At 41.6% G+C, this 13,993-nt stretch overlaps 1 protein-coding gene across 1 annotated transcript in view; it reads left to right on the top strand.

Moving 5' to 3' along the window:
• LOC126249401 (uncharacterized) overlaps nt 1-9,851 on the top strand; it is a gene marked incomplete at its 5' end in the record, with an annotated part of 161,673 nt that extends 151,822 nt beyond the window's left edge. The window contains one exon of the mRNA XM_049951054.1: nt 9,345-9,851. Coding sequence (XP_049807011.1) covers nt 9,345-9,468 — 124 coding nt within the window. The remainder of the gene's footprint in view (nt 1-9,344) is intronic.
• Nucleotides 9,852-13,993: the final 4,142 nt, after the last annotated feature.

Genomic DNA, 13,993 nt, shown 5'->3' with positions numbered 1-13,993 from the left:
TCATGTAGGAGTTTTACTGTAGCAGACAGGTTTGAAAAAGATGACTCGTTTCGAGATATGAGAGTTCCACAAATATGATTCATTTGTGACTGTAATCATTAAAAGACATCCCCGTAGGATCAAACGCAGGTATGTGGTTGAATTGAAAGAACTGATTCCAAATTGTGGACAACATTTCTACTGGAAAGCGTAACACTGTAGATCTGAACGACCAGTATACGTTTCTCACAATCTCAATCTGGCCTTGCATTTTCTTAAAGTGATTCATCGCATAGCACACCATCTACTGTATGCGATAATTTTCAATCAACCATCATAGTCCCTGGCCTACAACCTAGTAGATAAATTGCGGAACCTCTGACACAGCATCTAGAATGAATGTGTTACAAATACTGGAGAAATATCTAGGGGCGTCATGAGGGAATTGCAAATACCGGCTTCATACCATGTTCCTTAGCCGAATAACTTTCTAAATTCGGTGATTTTATTATGAGCTTACCCCGTAGGCGATGTCACCCGCACTTAAGCCCTGTTAGGACGTCAAACGGGCCGACTTGGAGCAGGAGAGGCACCACAGGACATTTTAACTTCCACTGTCTATACTTTTACAAATAAATTCATTAAACTCTGTCAGCATGACCAGGAAGGATTCAGCATTCACACCCATAGCAGTGGAAGTTCAAAAACATAACAAAATAATTTTTTTTCATGTGAAATTTCATCTTTTTTTCACTTACTATTAGCTGAATTTGTTGCTATAGATACAGTTCGTAAGTAAGAGAGATTCTTCGATGAATTTTGCACAGCGTACAAACCATACTTACAGGTCCATGAAAGTCTGAACTATTCCAAATCTATTAAAAACTGTAGAAAAAAATGAGATAATTAACTTTAAAATTTGGGTTTTTTCTAAACATGAAGTTTAAAATGTAACAGCTCATTCATTTTTGCATAAATTAAATAAATTCTAGAGTTTCATTCACCTGTAAATGTGGTTTGTATGCTGTGCAAAATTCATCGAAGAGTCTCACTTACTTATAAAGAGAAGTGTACCTGTAGCAACAAATGCAGAATTGTAAGTGAAAAAATGGTGAAATTTCACATGAAAAAAAATTATTTTGTCATGTTTTTGAACTTTCGCTGTTATGAGTGTGAATCCTGAATCCTTCTTGGGCAAGCTGACGAAGTTTTATGAATTTATTTGTAAAAGTATGCCGGCCGGTGTGGCCGAGCGGTTCTAGGCGCTACAGTCTGGAACCGCGCGAATCCTGCCTCGGGTATGGATGTGTGTGATGTCCTTAGGTTAGTTAGGTTTAAGTAGTTCTAAGCTCTAGGGGACTGATGACCTCAGAAGTTAAGTCCCATAGTGCTCAGAGCCATTTGAACCATTTTTTTTGTAAAAGTATAGACAGTGGAAATTAAAATGTCCTGTGGTGCCTCGCCTGCTCCAAGTCGGCCCGTTTGACGTCCTACCTCCATTAATACACACCTCAGCGATCACCATCTATATTCAGTGTTGCGGTATTTGTGTGGAAAACTACTTCACTCGGAAGCAATACCATATCTCGATAGTTTTTAATGTGGATATCTGTGTGCACGGGTAGAACCAAGACCGCTTGTGATAGCTATATAGTCGTTGCGAAAGTGTTTTTTAATAGCTGGTCGCTTGTAGCACGATTACTTCACTCTTTCTAAGACACACTGGTACCACTCGCAAGGAAAACAAATGAGACATATCCATCCATCGCGGATTTTCGCTCAGTATTGTTTGGTGTCACCACTATTCAGTTATTGGACAAATATTATTCTTAGCAGGAGATATGTAAGTAGATTCACCGTGATCAGTGGTCTTATACAGTATGTCTGTGTTCCGACATGTGTAGAGAAAATGGCTTTGTCCTCTAGTAAAGGAAGGTATGAATTTGACGTGGAAAATTGTGATAGCTGTAAAGAGAATGAAAGATTTTTTACATGGAAAATTATGTCCAATCAAAAGAATGCTGCAGATTTTGATATATCCAGAGCCACCATCGTCAGGAGGGAGTATTTATGATACTTCGCTCAATGTCGAATGTCATCAGACTGAGGCTGCAATTGTAATATTTAATTGTAAGGAAAGTGATAAAATATATGTGGCTGGTTTCCTAGGACAATTCTGTCTCGGGTGAGAAAGCACATTGTGACGGTTGCCTGTGGCCCGAACAACTGAAATTTCCTGCTTACGGCAGGAGCCGTCCGAAATAGAAAGAGTGACTGGGATATAGGAACGTAGCTAACCTAACCGCATTGCCCTCTAGGTGGCTGAAAAGTGAACTAATACTCACCAGTCAGTATGTGTCGGGCAGCGTTCATGATCACGTGTGTTCTCCGTAGAAATTTGAGAAGATTCAATATGGACATGTGTTTGCGTTGGACAGTTATTCCCTCCCTTGTAAATTGTCTGGTTGACTGCTTCTATTTTTTTCTCGTCTTTATTTGCATGAGAGAACATCGATTGTGGTGTGTGCTATGTGCTCCTAGATGGTGATGAATTTGTAAAGTATGTGGCCGATTTGGAATTTGTTATATTATTGACATCGGTATTCACTATAAAAAATATGAGTGAAACTACCAGTTTCCTCTATTTTCGAGTTTTCATGTAAAGACCTTGGTAGACGAGATAAGTTTGTAGTTAGTCAGTGATTTGCAGCATGTTCCACCTCACTGCAGCTCGCTAAAGTTTTGGGTTTCCAGAGAAATAATTTCCACTCTTTATCTTTGGAATTACTCTTTGTAAATAATCGGTAGCATACTGCCATGTGGTTGATATCGAGAACTATTGCATAAATGGTACTACATTCTGGCGAACCATGTGAAAATGCTTATGTTCTTGTAATCCCAGGTCTGGAGAGGGGTGTAGAAAGCATGGCAGCAGGCCAGCAAGCATGCAGGTTGAGGGCAGAAACAGTAATGCCTTTGTGCCAGGGGGGAGGGGGGGGGGGGAACCAGCCTAGCCTTCTACACCAGTTCGGAGTTTGACGCGGGCCGCTGAGGGTGCTCTGATCACGTGGCGAGGCAGCGTGTGTGGGGGCAGTTGACTCATGACCGCTGGAGCGCCGTGAGGACTATTTACAGTGCATTCACTTAAGTTTTTTGGGATCTTACGATTTGTGCAGTGTATGTATAAGAGTCTGGTGATCGACATCTATATGCAGGATGCAGAACTGATGATTTTGTATGGTGCAGGATAGGAATTGTGTTTACTACATCGATGTGGTATGTGGTGACATAGCCCGGATGGAAGTTGGTTTCACGCTGAAAAATTCAAGCTCTCCTCGACAGGAGCAGAGCAGTGTAGTGAGGAAGTATCTTCGACGATAGTACCCGTATTTCATTATCTGTAGATCACTTTTGCTGTCAGTGCAATGTGACTGATGTATGTCTTTTTGCGATCTGTACAAAATAGTTTTGCCACTGAAAGTCTCATCTGCAAGAAAATGGCGCACAATGCTACCACACTGGCCGCAGCAGCAGTTTGACAGATAAATTCAGTAAGATGCAATCAGAATGCTCCATTCCCAAGACATCCTCTGTGTGGGGCATAGGAGCCTCGACAGACTGGTTCGAACAAGAAGGGGAAAAGGTATCTATGGAAAGTTCTGCGATGTCTGAGCGTAACGTGGTTCAAATGGCTCTGAGCACTATGGGACTTAACAGCTATGGTCATCAGTCCCCTAGAACTTAGAACTACTTAAACCTAACTAACCTAAGGACAACACACAACACCCAGTCATCACGAGGCAGAGAAAATCCCTAACCCAGCGTAACGTGATGTCTTCTTTGTTTGTGTCTCAGAGACACATCCAAGCAGACCATCCATCTCTGTCCCTCATTGGCCATTGTGGCTTCAGAGAATCTCCAGACTGGCAGCCGTAGAACACCGAAAATTCAACGAAAAATCCAGCCATTTTTTCTCATCTGCAGGACAGTTTTCGAATTGTTCTGATTTTCCTGTCTGTGTTTAGACACCAGTATGTGTGGAGGAGGAAGTGAGGAAAATAATGTGCCTGACTCCAGCAGCAGCAAATATAAAACTAAGCCCACTCACTGTTTCAGAAAACGTTACGAACACCACAGCAACTGTAGGATTCAGAAATTTTTCTCTCTCCAGCAGTGGCTTCAAATACAGCTAAGACTTGAAAAGTGGCGAGGGTCCTATTTAGCGTTACAGATTTTTTTTTACTTCCAAATATCATTGTTTAGGCATGTAAAATCAGATATTGCAGCTGATATCAGATTCGGGATCTGTTTCCCACAAAAGCGTGTGAAGTGTCGTGGGAGGTTTCACAAGTGTGCAGCGATGTTTTTTCAGTCCATATTCGAGTGTGGCAGTGTACACCGCAAAATTGATGCAAACTACTGTGCAGCGATCTCTTTGAAAGTGTATTTAGAGACACATTCAATTGGATTTAGTAACTCCGTGCTCAAAGACAAGGATATTTGCCACAAAAGCGTGCGAAGCGTCTCAGGGATGGTTTCACAAGTGCGTTGCTATCAGTTTAGAGTCTGTGTTCAAGTGTGGCAGTGGTGGTATTCCTCAGAATAAAACGTGTAATTGTTTAAATATTCTCACATCATCTGCAAAACTCTCTCTTTCTTTGTGCAGTGGCAGTCAGAAGTCTGAGTGGACTTTTATCGAATGATCTAGAGTTATAGCACATGCATTTATCAGCATAATCTGCGAAGTGTAACTTGGCCCCATCCTGCTGCATTTTCATTATTTCATGAAACATATTCGTCTTCAGCAAATATCATTGCTATCTACACAGTCCTCAGATTCATGGTTACAGCTAATATACTCCACCTTCTGTAGCACAGACATCTCATCTATTGAACAGTAAACAATTATGTCTGTCCCCCCACTCAGCACCTAGACACAGACTGTGTCCTTTTCCCGCCATTTTTCCCCAGACCGTCATACGGGATTACATCATGGGAGGGGAGAGGGGAGGGACGACAGAGCGCTCTGCTGGCTGTGTTGTGAACTAGGTCAGTTGGACTCTGGACCTCATGGTTAACACATTGGATGGAGTTACTGCATATGACAACTCAAATTGTTTAAATAAACAATGCATACAAAATAAAAACTTATGTGCATCCTATCCAGCAGCCCAGCACAGACTGAGTCCTTTTCCCACCAATTTCCAGATGGGAGAGTGGGGGGGGGGGGGGGGGGGGGGGGCAGCGGTGGATTAGGTTAATGAGGTAGTCCAGTTGACTTATTTTCCCATCAAAATTTGAACTTCCCACCATGACGTGAATGCGATATTGCCACATCTGTGGCCGCCATCTTGGATCCACCATCTTGAATAAATTTGGCAAGAATGCAACTTGGAGCCATGCCCACTTTTCCCCTACTGCTATAAGGTAGTGCACTGTCGAAGTTTTTCTTGAAACAGCATCAGAGATATTGATCATGATCTGCCATTTTGTATCGAAACACAACAACTCCTTGATACCGAGTCTTCCATAACGATTCAGTTGCCGCCGATCGACATTAGCAGCATCAGGATGCAGCAGACATCTACATGTTGTAATATGTTTTGACGTGGCTTCTTTAGCCATCGCACATTCAGAGGATTGTCTGCGATCTGTTTGATGAAAGTAGGTGGTGTAATGACTGTGACCCATCAAGAAGTGTGTTGGGTCTCTTGAGGAACTCAAATGCCTCAGTCCCAGTCTCTGTTTTACATCTGGGAGAAATCCAGAGCTGTGATTCGCTGTTTGAGCATCATACAATCGTTTCTGCCACAGATGGAGGGTCTGCCTGTGAACTTGCTGTTTTCTTGTGGCTCCTATCCTGTTAAAGTCTGCACTTCATAGGGTTGTTATTTCTTCAGCCAGTATGTCGCCAGTCTTTTTTGTATTGCAGACCGAGTGGACATATTCCAAGTATTACCTGCAACGCCTCAACTGACACTGTACCAAAAGCTCCCATCAACTGAAAACATATTCCATGTCGTACTTTGTCAACTACCTGTGCTGGTGTTAAGAGCAGAATTCTGTGCACCCAAGCACTCGCACAGTATCCCATGATCGCAAATGGTTCAAATGGCTCTGAGCACTATGGGACTCAACTGCTGAGGTCATTAGTCCCCTAGAACTTAGAACTAGTTAAACCTAACTAACCTAAGGACATCACAAACATCCATGCCCAAGGCAGGATTCGAACCTGCGACCGTAGCGGTCTTGCGGTTCCAGACTGCAGCGCCTTTAACCGCACGGCCACTTCCCATGATCGCAGTTGAGATAGCGTTATGATACGTTTTTATTGCTTATATTGGTAGCTTATAATCGTAACTGGCTAGATTAATAGTTTTATTCATCATGCTTCTGCCTCTCTTGCCCATTTATTCACTATGTGCAATACAATTACGTCATTTGTACAAGAAGACGCCTAGGTATCTGGTGATTGACATCCTCTTTATGGACCTGTGGTTTAATTTCAAGGTTCCCTTTTAATAACATGTATGTTGTCTTTTTAGGCGCAACTGACAGTTTAACTACTTGGCACCACTAATTTAATTGTTGAAGGACTATTTACAATATCCTCCAGGTTGCTTCTTGAGCTTCCCTTCACAAGGATCATCAGGTCGTCGGTATATGCGACTACTCCTACAACTGCTTCATTGTCCTGCATATTTCCTAATATCGGGTCATGTACCAGATCCCAGAAGACAGGGCCATTTGTGGTCCCCTGTAGGCAGCCTTCCGAAGTTTATTTCATATTGGTCTCTCATGGCTATGAAATAGTAGCTTCTCTGTTTTGACAATAGTTCTTCAACAGTGGTATAACGCTCGTCGGCAGTCAAAGTCCATGACGTGGTCTGAAATTGCTGGTCGCCGTAAGCGATCGAAAGCCCCAGCAATGCCCACCATTATTGGTACAACATATGTAGGCAGAGAGTTTTTTATCTGCCTTATCACCTCATTTACAGCGTCTTCTGTTGACTTCTCACTTCTGAATCCGTATTTCTGGGAGTTCGTTCTATGGAGAAGTCATTTCTCCTGTAGTCTACCGCAAAGCAGCTTTTCCGGCACTTCCCCTGTGGTATCGAGAAGATAAATTGATCTGTAGGACTCTGGAGCAAGGGGAAACTTGTCTTCACCCTTTTTCAGTATAATGACGCTTGATTTATTCCATATCTCTGGTATTCTTCCCTGTGATAATCACGAGTTACAGAGTTACCACAAATATAAAGTTACATGCGCATTACAGGCATGTAGAACTTCAGCAGAGATGCCCTCGAGACCTAGTGATTTATTCCTTTTAAGTTTCAGGATTTCTTTGTCACCTCCTCTTCCTAAACAGCCCGCAGGTCGTGTCCTCGCGGACGCGCCCTCGCTTCCCGAGCCCGGGGTCCCAGGTTCGATTCCCGGGGGTCAGGGATTTGTACCTGCCTCGAGATGACTGGGTGTTTGTGATGCCTTCATCATCATTATTGAAAGTGGCGAGATTGGGCTGAGTAAATGTTGGGAAACTGTACGTGCGCTGATAACCGCGCAGTTGAGCGACCCACAAACCAAACATCATCATCATCTTCTCCCGAAAAAGGTCCGACTATTCTGTCTCCACATTATGCTTCCCTGCTTTTGTTCCTCAGTTCTGTGTTTATCACATTCTTCCCGTGCAGTGTTCTCTGGGAAGAGAGCGTCCATCAGTAATTGTGCAAACTGTCGTTACTATCTTGTTAAGCTGCCGTCTGCTCATTTTAGAGTTGATAATTGTCAGTGATTTTATCTTTTGACCAACGGTTATATACGTCGTACTCCATGGGTCAAGGTGTAGGTTTGTGCCATCAATCGGTTCCAGCTCTCTATTCTTGCCTCCCGCAGGTGGTCTTTCAATTGCTGCTTAAGCCCCATCGTATAGTCATCTGGTGACGCCTTTACAGTTCCTTTATGTGACCAGAATGCGAGCGCTTTCTTCCGCAGTGCGGCCTTTCTGGTAGTATGTTCTTGCCCTTCTGCTTTCTGATCACAGTCTTTGGAGACTCTCTGTCCATGGTACTTGTGAATCCAGCCCGTTTGTCGTATGACTGGTATTGCATCCTTCATGACCTCTTGTATGTCGGTGATGAGTTCTTGAGCTTTTGTGTACACGTTGTCATTTGCTTCCACTGGGTCTGGACATTGGAAAATACTCCTCAGATGATTCAAATCGCCGGCCGAAGTGGCCGTGCGGTTAAAGGCGCTGCAGTCTGGAACCGCAAGACCGCTACGGTTGCAGGTTCGAATCCTGCCTCGGGCATGGATGTTTGTGATGTCCTTAGGTTGGTTAGGTTTGACTAGTTCTAAGTTCTAGGGGACTAATGACCTCAGCAGTTGAGTCCCATAGTGCTCAGAGCCATTTGAACCATTTTTTTTATTCAAATCGGCTTTCTTTATGTTGTAAAGTGTTTTAACGTATATAATGCACGTCATCTCTGAGTTCATTTCTTCAGGAGTCAACGATAAAGATTATAACATGTGGTGAGGCCCCTTTCAACTTCATAGTTTCTGACCTTACTGACCTCATTGTACTCAACTATTGTGACTTCTATATTGGATGGGGCACCAACCCTTTCTTCACATGCTGGCAGATTTCCACTCCTGTTTGCTGCTATCACATTTAATTCCTTTATGGCTTAATATGACATAATGGCTCTTTCATCCTACAAAGAACAAAGCAATATTGGTGTCTTAACGTTCCGCGTCCATGGTATAGATTAGTGGCTTCCCTTGGACAAGGTGACTAATGACTTTAAATAGCTCTACATACTCATCTAAAGCACCATTGAACTCGAAATACATTGAAACAAAAATCAAACTTCTCATGACCCTCAGAATGTTCAACGCACAAAAATGTTTAAATCACCAGTATTATTCGCGATGGGAGCTTTTAAATGGGAGCTAGTCAGCAACGCGAGAAAACTGGTGAGCTATGCGGAAGTGAAGTAGCGAAAGCTGACATTAATAATAGGGAAAGCTTTGTGTTGACACGTACCAGCAACATTGCCGCTTAGTGATGCTTTAGGCAAAGGACTGAACTGCGAAATATCTGCATACCAATCTCTTGTACTAGTAAGGGACCAAAGATTCTAATTTTGGTTTTATAGACAATTATGTTGCTGCTTTGGAAACACTACTCTATTGCTACATTGTTGAGTTCAATAGCGGGATCGAGACTCATCGCAAGAAATAACCAGTAGACTTCATTCTGTTAGCATCTGTATCGAATTATTGTTAACCACTTGTAGAAATAAACTGTAAACGTATAATTATTTCCAGTATATAACCCATTTGTTTCTAAAATCTTTTTTCAGGTTGCTCGATCTGGCAGCATCAGGACAGAGAGTGAGGGATATGCTGCCTGTTTTTGATGCTGCCGGTTTCACTAAGATTCCGCCTCCTGCTACGAAGACGATTAAGCCACGGGGTACCAACTAGAAGGCATCATTCATGACTCATAAACGACACTCACAGATATTGTGTTTCACTCGTCAGCTGTTACATACAGTATAATGACAAAATGGCTTCTTTGTACCTGCAGTGCCTTACAACAACATTCTATGAATGATAAATATATCTATTTGAAGGAGAATTTACAATGTTAACATGCAAAATAACAAGAGGCAGTGCTTTTATACTAAACTGGTGGTTTGTGTATTCATTTACTGAGAAACATTCATGGGATGTCAAAATTGCGAATTTAACATTAATTGTGGCATTAGTAATTTATGTATGGAGAGAGCGTCTGTCTATATGCATTCTTAATAAAAGCATTCATGAGGCGTATAACAAATGTAGATATATGTTACTGATTACGTTGGCGTTATGGTGTATTATTTTTATGTATATGTCCGTTAAAATATATACGGATTCTTTTAATTTACTACCTCTTACGTTCCTAGGAACGAAATTTTACAAGAATTTTTAACAATGAAAATTAGCTTTGTTTAATGTAGGATCACTGTAAGTGTTAATCAGAAGTTTAATAAACATATTAGTATGACTCCACTGTGAAAAATTTATTTAAGTAAGTCGATATATCTTTATTCTGGGAGATAATGACGAAAGTTTTGTGCCGTTCGACATCGTTTCATAAGCCAAGGATATGTAACGCCAGCTGTTCAGTGGTACAGTAACCGCCCAGCATATTCCTTAACTGTTTCTATATGTATGTTCAAATTAAAGTTACAGAATAAATCATAACATGAACTACAGATGTTACCGGTAAGAAGAAAGCAAAACAATAGAAAATCTCGACTAGAACTAGGCAATTGTGAAGAGAATGTGAGAATTTCATGAAAACGATAATAGGAAAATGACATAAAAACTGAATTAAACAAAACTATTCAGAAATATTTTCCAGAGGATATGAGAATGTACAATGAAAATTGCTAAGAGAAACGACTGCAAACAGTAAGAGAAAACAAATACAGAAACTTTTGTCATTTAGACATCACAATTCATTACTCAAAATGGCTCACTGTAGGCCTATAGCAATTAGACAGTTTTTTGTTGCACATTTCAGCCTCAAATCATACAAGTGGTATCATTACCAGTTTCGACTTATTACCTAGTAAATGTTAGATGACTGGAATACATTACATAGTAATTCATCAGATAAACTTAAAAAGCCCAGAGAGATGCTCAAAAAGTCTTTTATTTTTACAAGATTGTCATTGTGTGCCCCCAGAACGGTAACAACATAACTTGTCTGTGTTGTAGAGAAAAGTATCAAATGGTTCAAATGGCTCTGAGCACTATGGGACTCAACTGCTGAGGTCATTAGTCCCCTAGAACTTAGAACTAGTTAAACCTAACTAACCTAAGGACATCACAAACATCCATGCCCGAGGCAGGATTCGAACCTGCGACCGTAGCGGTCTTGCGGTTCCAGACTGCAGCGCCTTTAACCGCACGGCCACTTTGGCCGGCTAGAAAAGTATCCAAGTAGGCCTTGTTTCAAGATTTCTTTGCACACTTGTATAGTTCAAGAGAATAATCAGAAATCCACCTAGTTAATAAATAGAGACTTGCGGCAGTAATCCTAGGTGGTGTATGCGAGGTGTGAATAAATTAAAAGTGCCACTAGACGATGGTAACTCAATAGAAACAGTTAGAGCTGGAGGAAAAGAAATGTAATAGGAACTTACGAGGTGCATTCAAGTTCTAAGGCCTCCGATTTTTTTTCTAATTAACTACTCACCCGAAATCGATGAAACTGGCGTTACTTCTCGACGTAATCGCCCTGCAGAAGTACACATTTTTCACAACGCTGACGCCATGATTCCATGGCAGCGGCGTACGCTTCTTTAGGAGTCTCTTTTGACCACTGGAAAATCGCTGAGGCAATAGCAGCACGGCTGGTGAATGTGCGGCCACAGAGGGTGTCTTTCATTGTTGGAAAAAGCCAAAAGTCACTAGGAGCCAGGTCAGGTGAGAAGGGAGCATGAGGAATCACTTCAAAGTTGTTATCACGAAGAAACTGTTGCGTAACGTTAGCTCGATGTGCGGGTGCGTTGTCTTGGTGAAACAGCGCACGCGCAGCCCTTCCCGGACGTTTTTGTTGCAGTGCAGGAAGGAATTTGTTCTTCAAAACATTTTCGTAGGATGCACCTGTTACCGTAGTGCCCTTTGGAACGCAATGGGTAAGGATTACGCCCTCGCTGTCCCAGAACATGGACACCATCATTTTTTCAGCACTGGCGGTTACCCGAAATTTTTTTGATGGCGGTGAATCTGTGTGCTTCCATTGAGCTGACTGGCGCTTTGTTTCTGGATTGAAAAATGACATCCATGTCTCATCCATTGTCACAACCGACGAAAAGAAAGTCCCATTCATGCTCTCATTGTGCGTCAACATTGCTTGGCAACATGCCACACGGGCAGCCATGTGGTCGTCCGTCAGCATTCGTGGCACCCACCTGGATGACACTTTTCGCATTTTCAGGTCGTCATGCAGGATTGTGTGCACAGATCCCACAGAAATGCCAACTCTGGAGGCGATCTGTTAAACAGTCATTCGGCGATCCCCCAAAACAATTCTTTCCACTTTCTCGATCATGTCGTCAGACTGGCTTGTGCGAGCCCGAGGTTGTTTCGGTTTGTTGTCACACGATGTTCTGCCTTCATTAAACTGTCACACCCACGAACGCACTTTCGACACATCCATAACTCCATCACCACATGTCTCCTTCAACTGTCGATGAATTTCAATTGGTTTCACACCACGTAAATTCAGAAAACGAACGATTGCACGCTGTTCAAGTAAGGAAAACGTCGCCATTTTAAGTATTTAAAACAGTTCTCATTCTCGCTGCTGGCGGTAAAATTCCATCTGCCATACGGTGCTGCCATCTCTGGGACGTATTGACAATGAACGCGGCCTCATTTTAAAACAATGCGCATGTTTCTATCTCTTACCAGTCCGGAGAAAAAAAATCGGAGGCCTTAGAACTTGAATGCACCTTGTAGATTGTTTACAAAATGTCTGCAGAGGTTGACAGTTCTCCTAAGCAGGAACGCCAGGAGTCAGACTATGCATTAAAAAATATATCCATTACTCTCCTTTCTATAAAGTACAAAGTAGGGGAGAGTGTTGTATCTAGAGGACTGTACTTAGGAGCAAATGATGTTCCTTGGTCTGTGTTTCAGCCTAGTGACTGATTTTAGAATCACAAGAATAAATGCGCACTACAGACCGCCTGAAGCAGTTTCTGCCGTTTTCCACTGTTTTCATTGTTCTGAGGAATGAGGGTTTTGTTTTGGGAGGGGGGCAGCGTGGTAATTATTACCAGTACTTCATATTTAAGTGCTTGGTAATAGCTATATTGAAGTTGTTTTGAGGATATTGTTAATTCTTCAGTTACTGATTTTTTAAGGTGAATAAAATTCTGTACATTTTTAAAGGTAGTTAAAAAATATACGTACAAATAAGCCAAACTTTGTCAGTCGTGCACCACCTTGTATCCTGAAATGAAAGGTCTCTATCATAGAACCTGTGATAACTGTAAAAGAACTGAGTTTCTTCAATGTCTTCACAGTTTTCCCTGCCTCAAAAATGGAAATTTGTGTTAGTTGACAATAGGTTCTGCTTCAAAATGTTTTAACGTGTCACCAGCATTTTTAATACTTCTGCTTAATTTCGTTTCACTTACTGATTATTGGTATGCTGTAGAGTAACAATGTAACACGCAGAATGTTAAATTCAGTATTGACAAAATTTTCCTGATTGCAATAATTTCAAATTTCAATAGAATATTTGTTCCTAGCTACATGACTATGTCGTACACTGGAATAGTTTTTCACATTTGGAAATGATTAATTTTCGGGGGTAATATTTGCAATTTCAGAAAAAGACTGCAACACACCTAAAGTGAATGCTATCATTTCAAAGTAAAATAAGAAAATATGTTAACATTCTATTACAGGGCTTGCTAGGGGCAAAAAGTCTGAAAAGTGTTCCAAGGTTCAACAATCTCCCCTACAATAAAATTATCACCAACTGCGCAAGAAAAGTATTTGATTTTAATAAGGCTACAGAAGAATCTGGCTTTACAAGTGGATGCAGCATAATGAAACATTTGCAAGCCGTAAAAGAAATAACAGGGGCCAAAGAGCCTGAATTACCACCGAGACTGAAATGGAGAAAGATTTTCACTCGGTTTGGACTGTATTGTTATTTTTACATATGCAGCCAGTATTGACACATGGATATGGGTGAGTGGTTGAATTAATACACATACATCGTCATTCTTGGTAAATTTATTACAGAAAATTCGCACATACAACATGCAGAATAGAACTACTGTCACACTACACTCTTCTCTCAGTTTTCACGCCATACTCGAACTGCACCAAAGAATCACATACACAAGAAACCCATGGCTTCCGAGTGGTCTGGAAACGGCACTGAATCCGAATGATGGTCACCGCATTCAGTAAACCCAATTACAACACTTCCCAT

The sequence above is a fragment of the Schistocerca nitens genome, chromosome 3 (assembly GCF_023898315.1).
Source record: "Schistocerca nitens isolate TAMUIC-IGC-003100 chromosome 3, iqSchNite1.1, whole genome shotgun sequence".
Classification (NCBI taxonomy): Eukaryota; Metazoa; Arthropoda; class Insecta; order Orthoptera; family Acrididae; genus Schistocerca; species Schistocerca nitens.
Note: the sequence above shows the minus strand (reverse complement) of the source record. Positions and strands in the feature narration are given on the sequence as shown.